At 34.2% G+C, this 16,262-nt stretch overlaps 1 protein-coding gene across 1 annotated transcript in view; it reads left to right on the top strand.

Moving 5' to 3' along the window:
• YTHDC2 (YTH N6-methyladenosine RNA binding protein C2) overlaps positions 1-16,262 on the top strand; it is an 80,922-nt gene that overhangs the window by 4,454 nt on the left and 60,206 nt on the right. The window contains 4 exon segments of the mRNA XM_017848444.1: positions 6,735-6,931; positions 8,335-8,534; positions 14,558-14,724; positions 15,672-15,774. Of these exon segments, the coding sequence (XP_017703933.1) occupies positions 6,735-6,931; positions 8,335-8,534; positions 14,558-14,724; positions 15,672-15,774 (667 nt within the window).

The raw sequence follows: 16,262 nt of genomic DNA, 5'->3' as shown, positions 1-16,262 counted from the left end.
AAGCCTGGATTCTATTTCGAGTCTCTCATTGCCTCATTCTCTTATTTGGGCTTCTTATATAAGTTTTTAAAGATAGATTCCAGACTTTTTGTGATAGTTCTTAATTTTTTTCTGGTCAGTTTTTGATATTCTTTCTTTCAAAATTAAGCCATTTGTGATGGATTTTGTTTTTCATCTTCCAAATAATTGACTTTTACCTGCTTTGATTTTATTTATTTATTTATTTATTTATTTATTTATTTATTTTTTGCTTAGTCACCCAGGCTGGAGTGCAGTGGCATGATCTCGGCTCACTGCAAGCTCTGCCTCCTGGGTTCACGCCATTCTCTTACTTCAGCTTCCCAAGTAGCTGGGACTACAGGCACCCACCACCATGCCCGGCTACTTTTTTTGTATTTTTAGTAGAGACGGGGTTTCACCATGTTAGCCAGGATGGTCTTGATCTCCTGACCCTGTGATCCACCTGCCTCGGCCTCCCAAAGTGCTGGGATTACAGGCATGAGCCACTGCTTCTGGCTTTATTTTTATTTTTTAGGAGTCTTCCTCTGTTGCCCAGGCTGGAGTACAGTGACACAATCATAGCTCACTATAGCCTCAAACGCCTAGGCTCAGGCTATCCTCCCAAGTAGCTAGGACCACAGGCATGCACCACCATGCCTGGCTAATTTAAAATTTTTATTTGTAGAGATGGGGTCTTGCTATGTTGCCCAGCCTGGTCTCAAACTCCTGGGCTCAAGTGATCTCCTGCCTAGGCCTCCCAATATAGGCCTGAGCTAGTGTGCCTTGGCCCTGTTTTGGTTATTTTTTGTAATTGCTCATCTTTTAGTGAAAACATTCTTGGAGTAAAAGGCCCATTTTGTGATTTTTAGTATATCCTAAAGTTTTTCTTTGAAATTCTAGTCAGGTTTCACATACCAAAAATTTCACATCATTATTTACTTATTTTCCTCAACTTCAAAGGTTGTGTTTAAAGTCACACTGAGAGAGATCACTGTGTTTTAGTCCTAAAGGCTCACTTTTCTAAGTCTTTGCCTTGTTTATAACGAAAACAAAATCCCGTCTCGATTTTCTCAGTCCAAGTTAGACAAAAATGGATTTTACAAAATGAACTTTGTTAAAAATCTGTAGAATGGGAAAATATGAAGTATATGAAAGTAGATTTTCGAAGTACAAGTTTCTTATTCTGTGACTGCTAAGGTCACTGCCTAATAGGTACCAAATAGAGTACCAAAGTACTGTACTCACCCTGACCAGAAGGCTCCAACCTACAAGGACACTCCCCTTTTCAAATTTAGATTACTGCCCATCTTGCCTCCTGTCTTGGAAAGTTGCATACTACATTCTTCCTCTCTCCTCCCAGCTAAAGTAAGAAAAATGGTTTTCAGGTAGTGAGTTTTGGATATCCACTAAAAGAAAACCTGCTGTATTCAATAACAATAGGAGTTAACTCTTTTTTTAAGTGGCTAAAATTATCCTACAGTTCTGGAGGTCAGAAGTCCAACAACACAGGTCCCATGGACTTAAAATCAAGGTATCGGCAGGGCTGCATTCCTTGAGGAGGCAAGAGCAAACATTTATTAAGTGTTGTTGTGTACTTGTGCTAGGTACTTTAAATGGATTATCATTTAATTCTAACAACAGTTTTTTTTAAAAAAAATCATTATATAAATTTAATCAAGATTAGAAATTTACTCACACAAATGCCTATTCAGAGGTAATTTAAATGAAAGAGTCAATAAACATAATTTCTTTTCTTTTTACTTTTATTTTACTTTAAGTTCTGGGATACATGTGCTGAATGTGCAAGTTTGTTACATAGGTGTACATGTGCCCTGGTGGTTTTCTGCACCTATCAACCCATCAGCTAGGTTTTAAGCCCTGCATGCATTAGATAGTAGTCCTAATGCTCTCCCTTTCCTTTCCCCCTAACCCCTGACAGGCCCCAGTGTGTGATGTTCCCCCCATGTCCATGTGTTCTCATTGTTCAACTCCCACTGGTGAGTGAGAACATGCAGTGTTTGGTTTTCTGTTCCTGTGTTAGTTAGCTGAGGATGATGATTTCCACCTTCATCCATGTCCCTGCATAGGACATGAACTTATTCTTTTTTATGGCTGCACAATAAACATAATGTTATTTTACTTCAGTTTTCCTGGAGAATCAAAGAGAAGGACACCTCCTGTTTTTTATGAAACTAGTGTAACTTTGCTACCTAACTCAGATAAAGAAAATATTAGAAATAAAAATTATGGGCTTATCTTATTTAATGATGATAGGTGTAATATGCTAAATAAAATATTATTAAATAAAATTAAAAATTAGATCACGTTTAAACTGGGGTTTCCCAAGAATAAAAGGATTACTGAAAATAAAATAATCTCTTAGTTTTTTTTTTCTTTTTAATGAGAAGGAGTCAGCATTCTCATATTTGGATGAGAGCCTTTGGTTTGGGGCTGATTCATCTCTGGCCTGGTGTTTACCAGAGGGGAAAGGATAGACCTTGACCTGAAAGTGGGTGACTCCCATGGCCTTAGTGCACTTTGTGTTCACAGAAGTGAGTGACAAGGACCAGTGGTTCCTTCTTATACATTAAATGCAGCAGGATGTATGTCAGAGCATGCCTTCATTTGTGTACTAGTGTGGATATAGTTTATTTTTCAACTTTTAAGTTCAGGGGTACACGTGCAGGTTCGTTACATAGATAAACGTGTGTCAAGGGGATTTGTTGTACAGATTATTTCATCACCCAGGATTAATCCTAGTACCCATTAGTTATTTTTCTTAATCCTCTCCCTCCTCCCATCCTTTACCCTCTGGTAGACCCCCAGTGCCTGTTGTTCCCCTCTGTGTGTCCATGTGTTCTCATCATTTAGTTCCCACTTACAAATGAGAACATGCAATATTTGGATTTCTGTTCTTGGGTTAGTTTGCCAAGGATAACGGCCTTCAGCTCCATCTGTGTTCCTGCAAAGGAGATGGTCTCGTTCTTTTTTATGGCTGCCTAGTATTCCATGGTGTATATGTACCACATTTTGTTTATCCAGTCTACCATGGATCTTAACAACAGTTTTATAAGGCAGAGTCTATTTTAACACCTGGCACCTGTGTAACACATGAGGCAATTAAAGCCTAGAGATGTTAAGTAATTTTCCTGAGATCACACAGCTAGCAAGTGGCAGAGCCAGGATTTGAACACAGTTAATGCTTAACTAATTATTTTTTGATGTTCACATGAAGTTCATAGCAATGTAGTAGGTGCTTTGAGGAGTTAGAACAGAAATATTGGGTAGATCTCATCTTCAATTTAGCTTATAGTTCATTAAGACCAGAAAAATAGGCCGGGCGCAGTGGCTCATGCCAGTAATCCCAGCACTTTGGGAGGCTGAGGTGGATGGATCACCTGAGGTCAGGAGTTCGAGACCAGCCTGACCAATATGGTGAAACCCCGTCTCTACTAAAAATACAAAAATTAGCCGGGCATAGTGGGGGGGCGGGGCGCCTATAGTCCCAGCTACTTGGGAGGCTGAGATAGGAGAATTGCTTGAACCCAGGAGGCGGAGGTTGCAGTGAGCTGAGATTGTGCCACTGCACTTCAGCCTGGGTAGCAAAGCAAGACTCTGTCTCAAAAAAAAACACCCAGAAAAATAATTTTACTATAGGCATAGTGACCATGCCTTGAAAGCAACTGTGCTCAGTTTGGCGACAACATGAAGTGAACTGGTTGGTTTATTAGTTTTTAGGTAGTCTTTAAAAAGTACAAATTAGTGTGATGCAAACTTTAATACATTTCCAGTTCTGTATTACAGTATTGGGGAGAAAGTGGTTTGGAGCTAGATTTTTGCATCTGTCTGCCTAATGGAAATATAAATTAAGGGAATATGAAATTAAGTATTTAGTAGGCATCAAATGAATGCCTGTTTTGTTGTTGTTGTTGTTGTTTGTTTTTAAGAGACTCCTGTGTCTGTGAGCTTTTTAAGTAGTCATTTCAGGTGTTGGCTCTTCAGCTGATCTTTTAAACTGTTCTTAGATTTAGAAGTAGGGAATATTGAGGCATATGTTTATATTTGATTTAAATGTTTAGTAACATCCTTTGTAAATTAATAAATTGATTATTATTAACATTGTGTCAAATTTGATTACTTATAGCATCATTTTTCTTTCAAAGGAAGAAGCCATTGAAATGCCAAAATGCATTGGTTACTTTTATTTTTCGAAAGTTAGATGTTATGATACTCTCATCTGTAATTTTATTACATTTACTTTTATATTTTGAAATTGCATATGGGGTTTACATTTTATTTAAAAAACTCTTGTGAATTTCACTTAGCTAGCATATTTTCCACATGTGCAGCAATTTTTAGTTAATTTTGCTTTGTATAAAGGATTCCTGTGTTTATCATCAAACCATACTTTCAGTTATGAAATGAAAGAATAATGAGGAGAGCCGTTTGTTAGTTTACATAGTACAACAAATTTCTACTGTATTTAATGTTTCCATCCTCACAACAATGAGGTGAATATTTTACCAAAAATTTCATTAATCCTTTTATGATATATTAGTGTCACTGTGGTGCTGACTGTGGTAGGAATAATCAGTTAAAGCACAAGTAGAATCCGTTACTAAAACATAAAAACTATCAAGTTGATATTATCTTTCTATTCCACCATATGTATTCAAACTGAATTCAGTCAATTTTAGATGGTAATGGCTAAGTAGTCTCACCTGCTTGTTATGAGTTTTTTAAAAATACCTAAATGCTATATTAGGTGACCTATGTTAGGAAGGTTTCAATCTGACTTATTATTTCAGTTGTGAGCTTGTTGAGAAAGGGTATATTTTACTCAATTTTGTATTCCTGGCTTCTACCATAGTGCCTGGCATGAAGTCAGTGTTTAGTTTATATATGATAAATGACTAAGTGAATGAATAAAATAAAATTAAAGGTGAAATATAGCAAAACCTTTCTGAGATGATTTTTAAGAAAATTAAAGCATCTTTAAGTTCTTAAAAACGTGAAGTTTTAAAAATTAACCAATATACAGTGTCAGAAAAGTAAAATGATTTGCTGTTGATCATATAACTAGTTGAAAGTTTATTACTAGCTGAATATTAGCCTCCTACCATTTGCTCTGGTGCTCATTTCAGCTCACTTCCTGCCTTTTGTAGTTAAAATTTTATGAAATGAACATCACAGAAGGGAAATGAATTATTGAGTCTATAATGACTGTCCTGAAGTTTCAAAAAGGTCCATGGGAAAATAACCTACTACAGAGAACATTTCTAGAATTCAATAGTTTGAATTTATCATGGAAATAACTAAAACTTCTAGATCAGGTTAAATTTTATTTCATCTTTATAGCATCATTTTAAGCACCACCAAATACTTGTTAAGGAGTAAATAACAACATAGAAAGCTTATAATTCATTGAAACATTCAATTAGGAGTTTCCAGAAATTAAAAACCTCGGTAAATTGGAAGCCTCACTTAGAACACTTACATGCTAAAACTGTATAGGTTAATCCCCAATTTGATATCAGTCTTATGGTGAAGATACTGTTGACAAAATTTACATCTAATGAAAATTGAAAATTATAAAATTTGCTTTGTAAATTATAAATTTTCATTGTAATTAGGCTCTGTTGATTATTTCTATAGTATAATAGTGACATAAGAAATGGCAAAACATTTTATGAAATATTTTGGGTAACTTAAAATTTAAGAAATAATATTGTTTCTGACTATAATAATAGTTTTCATTTATTTAGAGTCTACTCTGCAACAGATGCTGCACTTCGCTCGTATTATCTTAATCGTATGAATAATCCTTTGAGGTATATATTATTACTGTGTCAGGCTCAGGGCCATTAAGTAGTTTACCTGTAGTGCCACAACTAGTAAGTGGTAGAGATGGGATTCAAGCTCAGGTCTGTGTGCCTTTGGAGCCTGAGCTCTTAATCAGTATTACACTGCTACGTTATAGGCATGTATTATGAAATCATTCAAAACACATTTGGGAACTTCCTGGTATATAACACTCTACTACTCTTAGAGCTACAGAAGTCAGAAAAGATATGCTTAGTCCTGGACCAGCTGAGGAAACACTACACCTACAGTAAATAACTTTTTAACAGTTACAAATCATCATTACCTTGTAATTGAAGAGTAGAACCAGAAGCTCTGAAAAATATTTTATTAAAAATGCATCTGAAATTATTTATCAGTAATGCTGATTTATGCTTTTTTGGTCCAACCACTAAACTTGGCTCTCATAACAGGTTTTCATGGGAGTGTCTCATTACCAACTTACTGTGGAAACATTCACTGGGACATATCAGTCTGAACTATGGACCATAACTTTTCATTATCATTTTAGGTTCTATTGTTTAGATTGATTTTCCCCTCTGTATGCTTCCCAGCATGTATTATATTAACTGGTGATGTTTCATCTACCATGAAGTCTGCTAAAGACAAATTTAACACTTAAGGGTAAGTAAGCCTTTTTAGTGGACTTAAACTTGGATTTGCAGCACTTGAAATTTTAACTGAAAATAGTTTTATGGCCACTTTAGCCCAAATCTTTCTTTACTGAATTTTTTTGGACTTTCAGCATCTTCTCCCAAAGCATTTTGATTTTTTTCAATGTTTTGCTTGAGACATATTTTCTGAGTAGGCATACATCATATGTGAACAAGTTGACTATATATAGTAAATAAATGATTTTTATTAATATTCAGAAAGGGAGCAAATAGATACCTAACTGTGAAGAAGAAAGATGGATCAGAAACAGCTCATGCAATGATGACCTGTAATTTGACTCATAATACAAAACATGCTGTTAGGAGCCTAATTCAAAGATTTCCTGTCACCAATAAAGAGCGTACAGAACTTCTGCCTAAAACAGAAAGAGGAAATGTGTTTGCAGTTGAAGCTGGTATGTATTTTCTGGGGAGCTTCCTCATTTACCCTATTATTTGATGACTGTTCCTTTTCCGTTTTAGATTTATTTTAGAAAACTAAGATGAAATAAATTTCTCCATTGGAATAGTTTGTTAGAAATGATTAAGAGTTGTAAAAATTTGAAACAAAGTGTAGTGTTAAAGCATGTAATTAAGTTGAACCAAGTTTTTTTTTTTTTGAGTGTTATAATATCAATAGCCACCATTTATTGAGCATTAACTGGGTGCGAGGCGGTATACTAAACCCTTTATATGGGGCCTCATAGCAAGCAACCCTTGCAAGGTAAGAATTTCCCCTATTTCACAGGTGAAGAAACTGAGGCTTAGGATAATTAAATAGTTTGTTCAAGGACACCAAACCAGCCAGTAAACTGCAGAGCGGGTATTTGACTCCAGGGACTAGGCTTTCCTATATTATCCTGCCATGACACACTAATAAGTGAGATTTTGAATTGGGGTTTTAGCTCTGGTAAGAGATTGGACAGAGTCTTCAGTACATTAAGTTGCTCAAAGGTAGATAAATAATGTATTTGGGTTACAAAATAAAGATGTAATTTCACTGTTTGGAAAGATCACTTCCCTAGTAAGAAAACTATTTATTGCCTATGATGATAAAATTTACATAGTTATTACTGTCTATTGGAATAGATCAGCAGAATATAGAAAATATGTGGTCCTAGATATCAAAGAACTTACACTTTAAACATAGGCACACAAACATATTTTGAGCTACGTGGATATAAGACATTTCATACCTCTTCTTTATTCCTATCTGTTTAGTTAAATGTGGATGTTGGGCTAAAATACTCCATTAGGAAATTTGTTAACATTAGGACCCTTATATTTAACACATAATTATTCTATTTGATCACTTAGTCTTACATGTATAACATTAAACATATATGGGATATTTTCTTTTTTTGTAATATGTTTTCCTGATGTAGTGACAGATCTTATAAGTATGCACATTATTTCCTACTATAAAAATTTAATTTTCCATGAAATTATTGATAGAAATTTATAACAAGCCTAAAAATCATTTAGATTATCAAGATTGTTTTATTTTAATGGTTATTGAATGATTTATTTTATCAGTTTTAAACATTTTGTACCAGAAATATGTCTGAGAGGTTTGCTTTCTAATTGATACTGAAACTTGTAACGTGTTCAATGAGAATAGTATGTGTAAGAGTACGATTGAGATACAGCTTGACAACTTTATATAGACTGAGTAGAGAAGAAAACATTTGAAAGGAATTATGTTAGAAATTACCTCTTTTGGCATGTTTTTCTAGGTTTGGCAAAAAAAAATACTTATTTTTAACACTTCTTTTCAGTGTTGATCATACATTTTTTGTTCTTTTATTCATTTTCAAAGAAAACCGGGAAATGAGCAAGACAAGTGGGCGACTCAACAATGGCATACCTCAGATTCCAGTGAAAAGAGGAGAATCCGAATTTGATTCTTTTAGGCAGTCTTTACCAGTGTTTGAGAAACAGGAAGAAATTGTTAAAATAATTAAGGAAAATAAAGTAGTTTTGATTGTAGGAGAAACTGGGTCTGGAAAGACCACACAGGTTTGTTTCTTTTTTGTTGTTTATAGAAAAAAAATATATATATATAGTCCCATATTATAATTTTATATCAAATTTACACTGCATATGTTTTAAAAAACAGAAAAAGAAAACTTGTGGATATTATAGTAATGGTTATTTCAGAAATAAATTACTGCTGGAATATATTTGGAGAATTTGTAGAAAGAAAATGTTTTAAATAATTTACTTATTTTTAAACTAGTGCATTAGGCCTTTATTTAAACAGAGGTGGGAAAGCAATTTGGTATCATGGAAGGAAGATGGGCTTTGGCCTTGAGTTTAGATTCCAGTTCCCTCACTTATTGAAGTTCTAGGCTCTTTTTGTAACCTCTGTGAGTCAGAGTTCTCATTTATAAAATGAGACTAATAATTGCTACCTTTCATAGTGAGGTGTAAAGATTATCTCTGTAAAGTGCCTAGCATAGTGTTTTGCATATAGGAACAAAAGTAAAAGCAGTAATAACAAATATTAAGTCGACTGTAGAATGGAATTAATATGATAGTTTTGACTTGGATTTTTAGAATCAAAGTAACTCCTTATGAAGTTTCAGTCATAGGATAACAGATTGGAAGTAGTAAGTATGACATCATGACTCTTTCTTGTGTACATTCTTGCAGCATTTCAGCTTAAAATTACTAAAATTACTTTGGTTTTAATAGAGGTTCAGATAAAATAATATATTTGTAGGTTTTCTTCTTTTAGGGACATAATTTTGTTTTTGACAGTTGCCTAAGATTTGATTATATTGGTTGGTTTAATAGGCTTAGTAGCTAAGGCAAGGTGGGAGGAGAAGTTGATTATAAAGTTTACCAGTTTTTTACTTGAAGGACTTAAACATTTTTACAGAATTATGTCTCTGTCCTTAAAACTTGATCCTGTAAAACTGAATAATTAACAACACGATGAAAATTTTTTCTGAAGACAATATACAAGATCTTTCTTTAGCATGAGTTCTTTTTTTTGAGACCAAGTCTCTGTCTCTCACCCAGGCTGGAGTGCAGTGGTGCGATCTTAGCTCACTGCAACCCCTCCTGCCAGATTCAAGCGATTCTCCTGTCTCAGCCTCCTGAGTAACTGGGATTACAGGCACACGCCACCACGCCTGACTCAGCATGAGTGCTTTTATGATTAAGTGAAATTCCATGGAGTTACTCCAGAGAATTTGTTTAGCTGTCTTAGATTGTTATAATTTTTTTTCAGGTTGAATACTTTTGCCATTAAGTATTAATTGTAGCAGTTCTAATTATGTAGAATAGCGATTAAGGAAGTTTCGATAAAATGTAATAAATAGGTCTTTGTTTAAATTATTTGAATGTCCTTGCTAATGATATCTATATATTGGAATTATGGATGCCTATTTTCACAATTATGTGTATCATTTTACTAGGTATGAAAGGATACTTGAGAATTTAATTCATAGTTAAATATTATACTCTGCTTTTAAGAAGAAACTATTAATTTAATGAGTTCAAACCTGAGAAATAGTTTTGTCCTATTTAAAGAGTTAATTAAAATACTAATATTTTATTCTTTGAAATATAAAACAGAATGTAAGTGGTATTTTGTCTTGCCTTTAATGGTATTAGGAAGTTAAGTGCTTTTTGAATTTTTTTCTTATTTGTGTTCATTGTGTGAAACTTGAACATTATGGAAAATATTTTATAGAGAGTAGAAGATTTTTTTTTTTCTCTTGAGACAAGGTCTCACTCTGTTACCCAGGCTGTAGTGCAGTGGCGTGCAGCCTTCACCTCCCGAGCTTCGTCAATTCTCCCCTCTCAGCCTCCCAAGTAGCTGGGACTATAGGTGCATGCCACCATGCCTGGCTAATTTTTAAATTTTTTGTAGAGATGAGGTTTCAACGTGTTGCCCAGGCTGATGTCAGACTCCTGGGCTCAAGCGATCCACCTGCCTTGGCCTCCCAAAGTACCAGGATTACAGGCATGAGCCTCCATGCCTGGCCAGAAAATGAAAGATTTTAAATTCTCCTGCCACCCTGTATCACTGCATTACTGTCAGAATATCCAAATATGTGCTGGTGGATTTTGTTTGTTTGTTTTCTGTTTTGGTGGTGGGGGGGGGGTAGGTTTGTATGTTTTGTTTTGGTTCTCTTTACAGCATTGTTATATATTGGTTTTTTAACATAGGCTAAGAACATATAATTTTGCATCTTGATTTTTTTTCACAACAGATTTGGATATTTTTCCAAGTCAGTGCCTGTAGATATGCCTCATTGTCTAAACAACTACACAGTATTCCTGAACATTTTTGCAATGATAATAAACAATGGTGAGAAATGACACTTTACTGTTTGTTGGGTTATATAAGAGTTGTCTCATTTCATCTTCTCAATAACTCAAAGACATGTAGGTTTTATCTTTTTACAGATGAGGAATAAAAATTAAAACTTAGGGATGTTAATCTACTCTAGTTAACATAGCTAAGAAGTGATAGAGTAGGAATCTTTCTCTTATATTATACTTACTTGTATCCTAATTTTTTGCTTATTTGTAGGAATGTTTCAATAGGATAAGTTTCCTAGAAGTGGAAATGCCAGATCAAGGATATGGCAGTTAAAAATTTTAATAGCTAGATTCACTAGTTATTGTTCCATAACTCTAAAAAAGAGTTAACATGTTACCGTATTGAAAGTATTGAAAGTTCTTGTTTCTCTAAAGCTTGGGCAAGAATGGATATAATTTTTTAAACCTTTATCAAGCTGATCAGCAAAAAATAATATTTTAACTTGCATTTTGTTGATTCTTAGTTATCTTTTATTTGCCTCTTATCTGTTTATCTTTTATGAGTTCCTTTTTTTTATTTTTGGCTTAATAATTTTGGATTTATTTTTTAGAGTGTTTATATATTGTAGATGCATGCCTGTTGACCGTTAAACATCTTAAAAATAATTTCTCCCAATTTTTTGTTTACTTTTTACTTTCGTTTATGGTATCTTGTTTAGTAGTTTTACATTTTTATTTAGTCAAATCTGTCAATATTTTTCTAGGGCTTTGGAGCACGTTAAGAGTGGATTAATGGACATTTTCTGTATTTATTTATTTATAGGTGGGATATCACTATGTTTCCCAGGCTGGAGTGCAGTGGCTATTCACAGAGTTGATTATAGCTCACTATAGCCTTGAACTCTTGGCCTCAAGGGATCTTCCTGCTTCTGCCTCCTAAGTAGCTGGAACTATAGGTGCATACCACCACACCTGGCTCTTTCTATAAATATTTTATTCTAGTACTTTTATATTGTTTAAAAAATTCATCTGAAATTTATTTTATTGTATTGTATCAGGTAGGAATTTTACTTTTTCTTCATGTTATTTCCAGTTCAGATATAACTTTTATTTAACAATCTGTCCTTCCCTCCAAACTCCCCGACCCGATTTAAGATGCTATTTTTGACCAAATACTAACTTTCTATAGTACCAGGGTCTATTTCTAAATTTTTTTTTCTGTATCTTTAATCTCATTATCTATTCCTGCATCAGGATTCTGTTTTTTGTTGTTTACAGTGTGAGCCTAATATTCTTCTTCATTATCTTTTACCTTTTTTAGTGGTTGCTCTAGAGTTTGCAATATACATTTGCAACTAAACCAAGTCCACTTTCAAATAACACTATACCACCTTACGGGTAGTGTGTGTACCTTAAATAACAAAATAACCCTAATTCCTCCCTTCTGTCCCTTGTATCATTGCTGTCATTTTACTTATATGTAACCATACATCAACATACATGTACACACATAAGATATATACATACATAATCAACTACATTGTTGCTATTATTATTTTGATCCCTTTGTTAAGTGTTAGATCACTTAAGAATACAAAAAATAAAAGTTAAAAAAATTTGGTTTTTTACCTCTATTTATTCCTTCCTTAGTGTTCTTTCTTTCATTATGAAGATTCAAGTTTCTGGCCTATGTTATTTTTCTTTCTCTGTGAAGAACTTAAAAAAACCATTTCTTGCAAGGCTGTGGTCTACTGACAACAAATTTCCTCAATTTGTATTAATCTGATAAAGTCTTCATTTCTCCTTCATTTTTGAAGGATAATTTTGCAAGGTACAGAATTCTAGGATGGTGTTTTTGTTTTTGTTTTTTCTCCTCTCATCTCTTCTCTCCACTCTTTTCTTGCATAATGTCTGAGGAAAACCTGGATGTAATTCTTACCTTTGCTCTTTGTAGGTAAGGATTTTCTCGTGCTCTGGCTTCTTTTAGGATTTTTTAGAAGATATCATTGATTTTCTGTAGTTTGAAAATGATACACTTATCTTCTCTTTTCAAATATTTCTTGGTGGTACTTATGCATTTATGCTTGTGGATGTGGGGTTCCGACCTGCAGACCCTGAACCAGTGATGGATGAGAGACATACACTGACACAGATGTTTTGCCTGTCAGTTAGGCTGAGGGTCTGGGCCACTCACCGACACCAAGGAAGGTGCTGTAAAGAGCTGTAGCCTAGGCCCCATCAGCCAGCAAAGCTCACATTTATTCAGTATAGATTAAATGACAAAGGTCTTGAGTAGACACCACTAGAGGGTAATTGACATTGCCAACCTCCGGAGCAGAGAGCAAATGCACTGGGGGTTGATTAAAGGTTGGTCTTAGGACCACATGAGTAAACAAGCTATTTAGATAAGCTCCTCTGCATTCCTATGTATCTATGAGCTCAGCTTTTGAGAGAATTCAGTTGCCTTCAGCCACTTTATGCAAACCCCCAGACCTTCCAAGAGGGTTTGTGTTTATTTCCTATAATTTTATAATTTCTTTCACCATCCTGACCAAACTCCCACATCTGGATGAACTAGTCAAGTTTAAAAAAAAAAAAAAAATCCCAGGGGCTGACACATGTATGAAAAGATGTTTTCTTTTACTCACAGTTAAAAAAATAAAAATAAATTATATTTTTTAACTATAAGATTGGCAGAAATTAAAAATTGATGATACCAAGTATTTGTATGGGTGTTGGAAGGCAGCTCTTCTGCTTTGTTGCTTTGTTGGTAGGAGTATAAAATGTTTTGAGGAGCAATTTGATAATTTTTTCATCTAAATTAAAAATATGTGTACTCTTTGACTCAGCATTTTCACTACTAGTGATTTCATGGCTAGTACATATATCTTTCTAAAACTCTGTGGAGACAGGTGTTTACTGCAGTGTTGTTTATAATATCAAGCAACAACATCAATAACCTAAAAAACTGGAAATTACTTAAATGTTTAATCATTTGTTAAATTATAGCATATCCACAAGATAGAATATGTAGCCGTTAAAATGGGCTAGGTAGATCTGGTATGTTATGTGAAAACTGCAAATTACAGACTTCACAATCATCTCTTTGCATGGATGAAAAACATGCTTATATACACAAATATTCTGGGTTGTGTAAACATTTTTTTTCTTGAATGATTTCATAAGTAACAGTAGTTACCTTTATGGAGAAGATATAAGGGCATTGGTGGTAGGGAGTAGGTAAGAATTTGATTTTAAATCTTTCCAACCTGTTTGAATTTTATTTACCAAAAAAATCTACAATCCTGGTTTATAGGCTATTTTTTTTTTTATGCTTTTCATCATTTAAAAAATCCCAGTGGAATTTTATTTTATTTCATTGACTTTATGGAATACTCTGGGGAGAAGTTAACATTTTTACAGCATTGATTATCCCCATCCATGAATATGGCATAATTCTTTATATATTCAGGTCTTCTTCTATGTTTTTCCAGTAACGTTTTATAATCTTCATGTAAACCTTAAATATTCCTGGATATATTTGATTTTAGATATTTTAGCTTTAGTTTCTATTGTGAGCAAGATCTTTTCAAATTACATTTTTTAGCGATTATTACTAGTTACATGAATGTTGCTGATTTTATGATTATATTTGGACTTGTTATAGAACTTCTTGAGTTCTAACGGTTTTTCAGTTGATTCACTTAGGTTTTTTGTAGTATGTGATCATGTCATCTTATAGTATTTTAAAACTTTTGTTTCAGATTCCTCAGTTCCTTTTAGATGATTGCTTTAAAAATGGTATCCCCTGCCGTATATTTTGTACTCAACCAAGACGATTGGCAGCTATTGCTGTGGCTGAAAGAGTTGCCGCAGAGAGAAGGGAAAGGATTGGTCAAACAATTGGTTATCAGATCCGATTAGAAAGCAGGTAAAAACAGTTCTCATCTATCTTCTTTTTTATCATGCTTAAAAAAGACTATGTATATTTCACTAAAATAGAGGATGTGTTAGTTGAAAAGTTAGATGATCATTTTGCTCCAAGTAAGTCTACATCAGGATATTGAAGTCATGTCTAAATCTAGAGAAGTTTTGAATGAAGAGTTTGAAAAGATTTGAACCATAGATAAAATTCCATTTCATAGTTTCATGATCATAGTTATTTTACTTATTTGAGCCTCAGTGTCCTCATCTGTAAAATGAGTCAAAGAAAAGCATCTAGAGTACAGGTTTGATGTGAGGTTTATAGTGAACGCTCAGTAACTGTTCATGAGTGAATTTATTATCAGTAGTAGTATAAATTGAGCATCTTACATCCAAAAATCTGAAATCCAAGATGCTCAAAAATCTAAAACTTTTTGAGTCCCAACATGACATTCAAAGGAAATGCTCATTGGAGCATTTTGGATTTTTTAATTTCAGATTTGGGATGCTCAACTGGAGGTATTCTAAAATGTGGAAAAATCTGAAAGCTAAAACCCTTTCTGTCTCAAGCATTTTGAATAAGGGATACTCCGCCTGTAGTATTAGTAATGCCTTCTTGACAAGTAGTACTTTTTTTTTGTTCTCAGTAATTATACAAAATCTGATTCCATTTGTAACATACTTTATTCGCAAGCAAAAAGTACTTAAAGTTTTGTTTGTTTTTGGAGCAGCTTAGGTTCTTTAACAAAATACATCACTTAATATAAAAGGCTATTGTCAGGCAGTCTCACATAACTGCAAAACCATATAGCTTTACTAATAAACTGTACATACCAGTACAGTATTATATTAGTAATATTTATTAAAATGTGTACCAGGCCAGCATTTAATGTGATTGTTTTAGTTACATGAAAGACTTGCAATTGTGCACTTTATTTTGCTTTTTTTAAAAAGGGTTTCTCCAAAGACACTTCTGACATTTTGTACTAATGGGGTATTGCTTCGTACATTGATGGCAGGAGATAGTACGTTGTCGACTGTGACACATGTTATCGTGGTAAGAATATTGCTGAATTTGTCATATGTAACTCAGATTGCTTAAAATTTAAATACATATGCCATTTCAGGGTAGTCTCAAAAAATTTGAATACATAATTACGTTTTTGGAATAGGGTGGAAAAGAGAACTAACTTATTCTTTTGAACAGGCTATGATGATCAAGTTATTTTTTGTCTATAATTATTAGAAATATTTTGTATTGCCGGGCGCGGTGGCTCAAGCCTGTAATCCCAGCACTTTGGGAGGCCGAGACGGGCGGATCACAAGGTCAGGAGATCGAGACCATCCTGGCTAATACGGTGAAACCCCGTCTCTACTAAAGAATACAAAAAACTAGCCGGGCGACGAGGCGGGCGCCTGTAGTCCCAGCTAGTTGGGAGGCGGAGGCAGGAGAATGGCGTGAACCTGGGAGGCGGAGCTTGCAGTGAGCTGAGATCCGGCCACCGCACTCCAGCCTGGGCGACAGAGCCAGACTCCGTCTCAAAA

The sequence above is a fragment of the Rhinopithecus bieti genome, unplaced genomic scaffold, assembly GCF_001698545.2.
Source record: "Rhinopithecus bieti isolate Rb0 unplaced genomic scaffold, ASM169854v2 scaffold_31072, whole genome shotgun sequence".
In the NCBI taxonomy this organism is placed as follows: Eukaryota; Metazoa; Chordata; class Mammalia; order Primates; family Cercopithecidae; genus Rhinopithecus; species Rhinopithecus bieti.
Note: the sequence above shows the minus strand (reverse complement) of the source record. Positions and strands in the feature narration are given on the sequence as shown.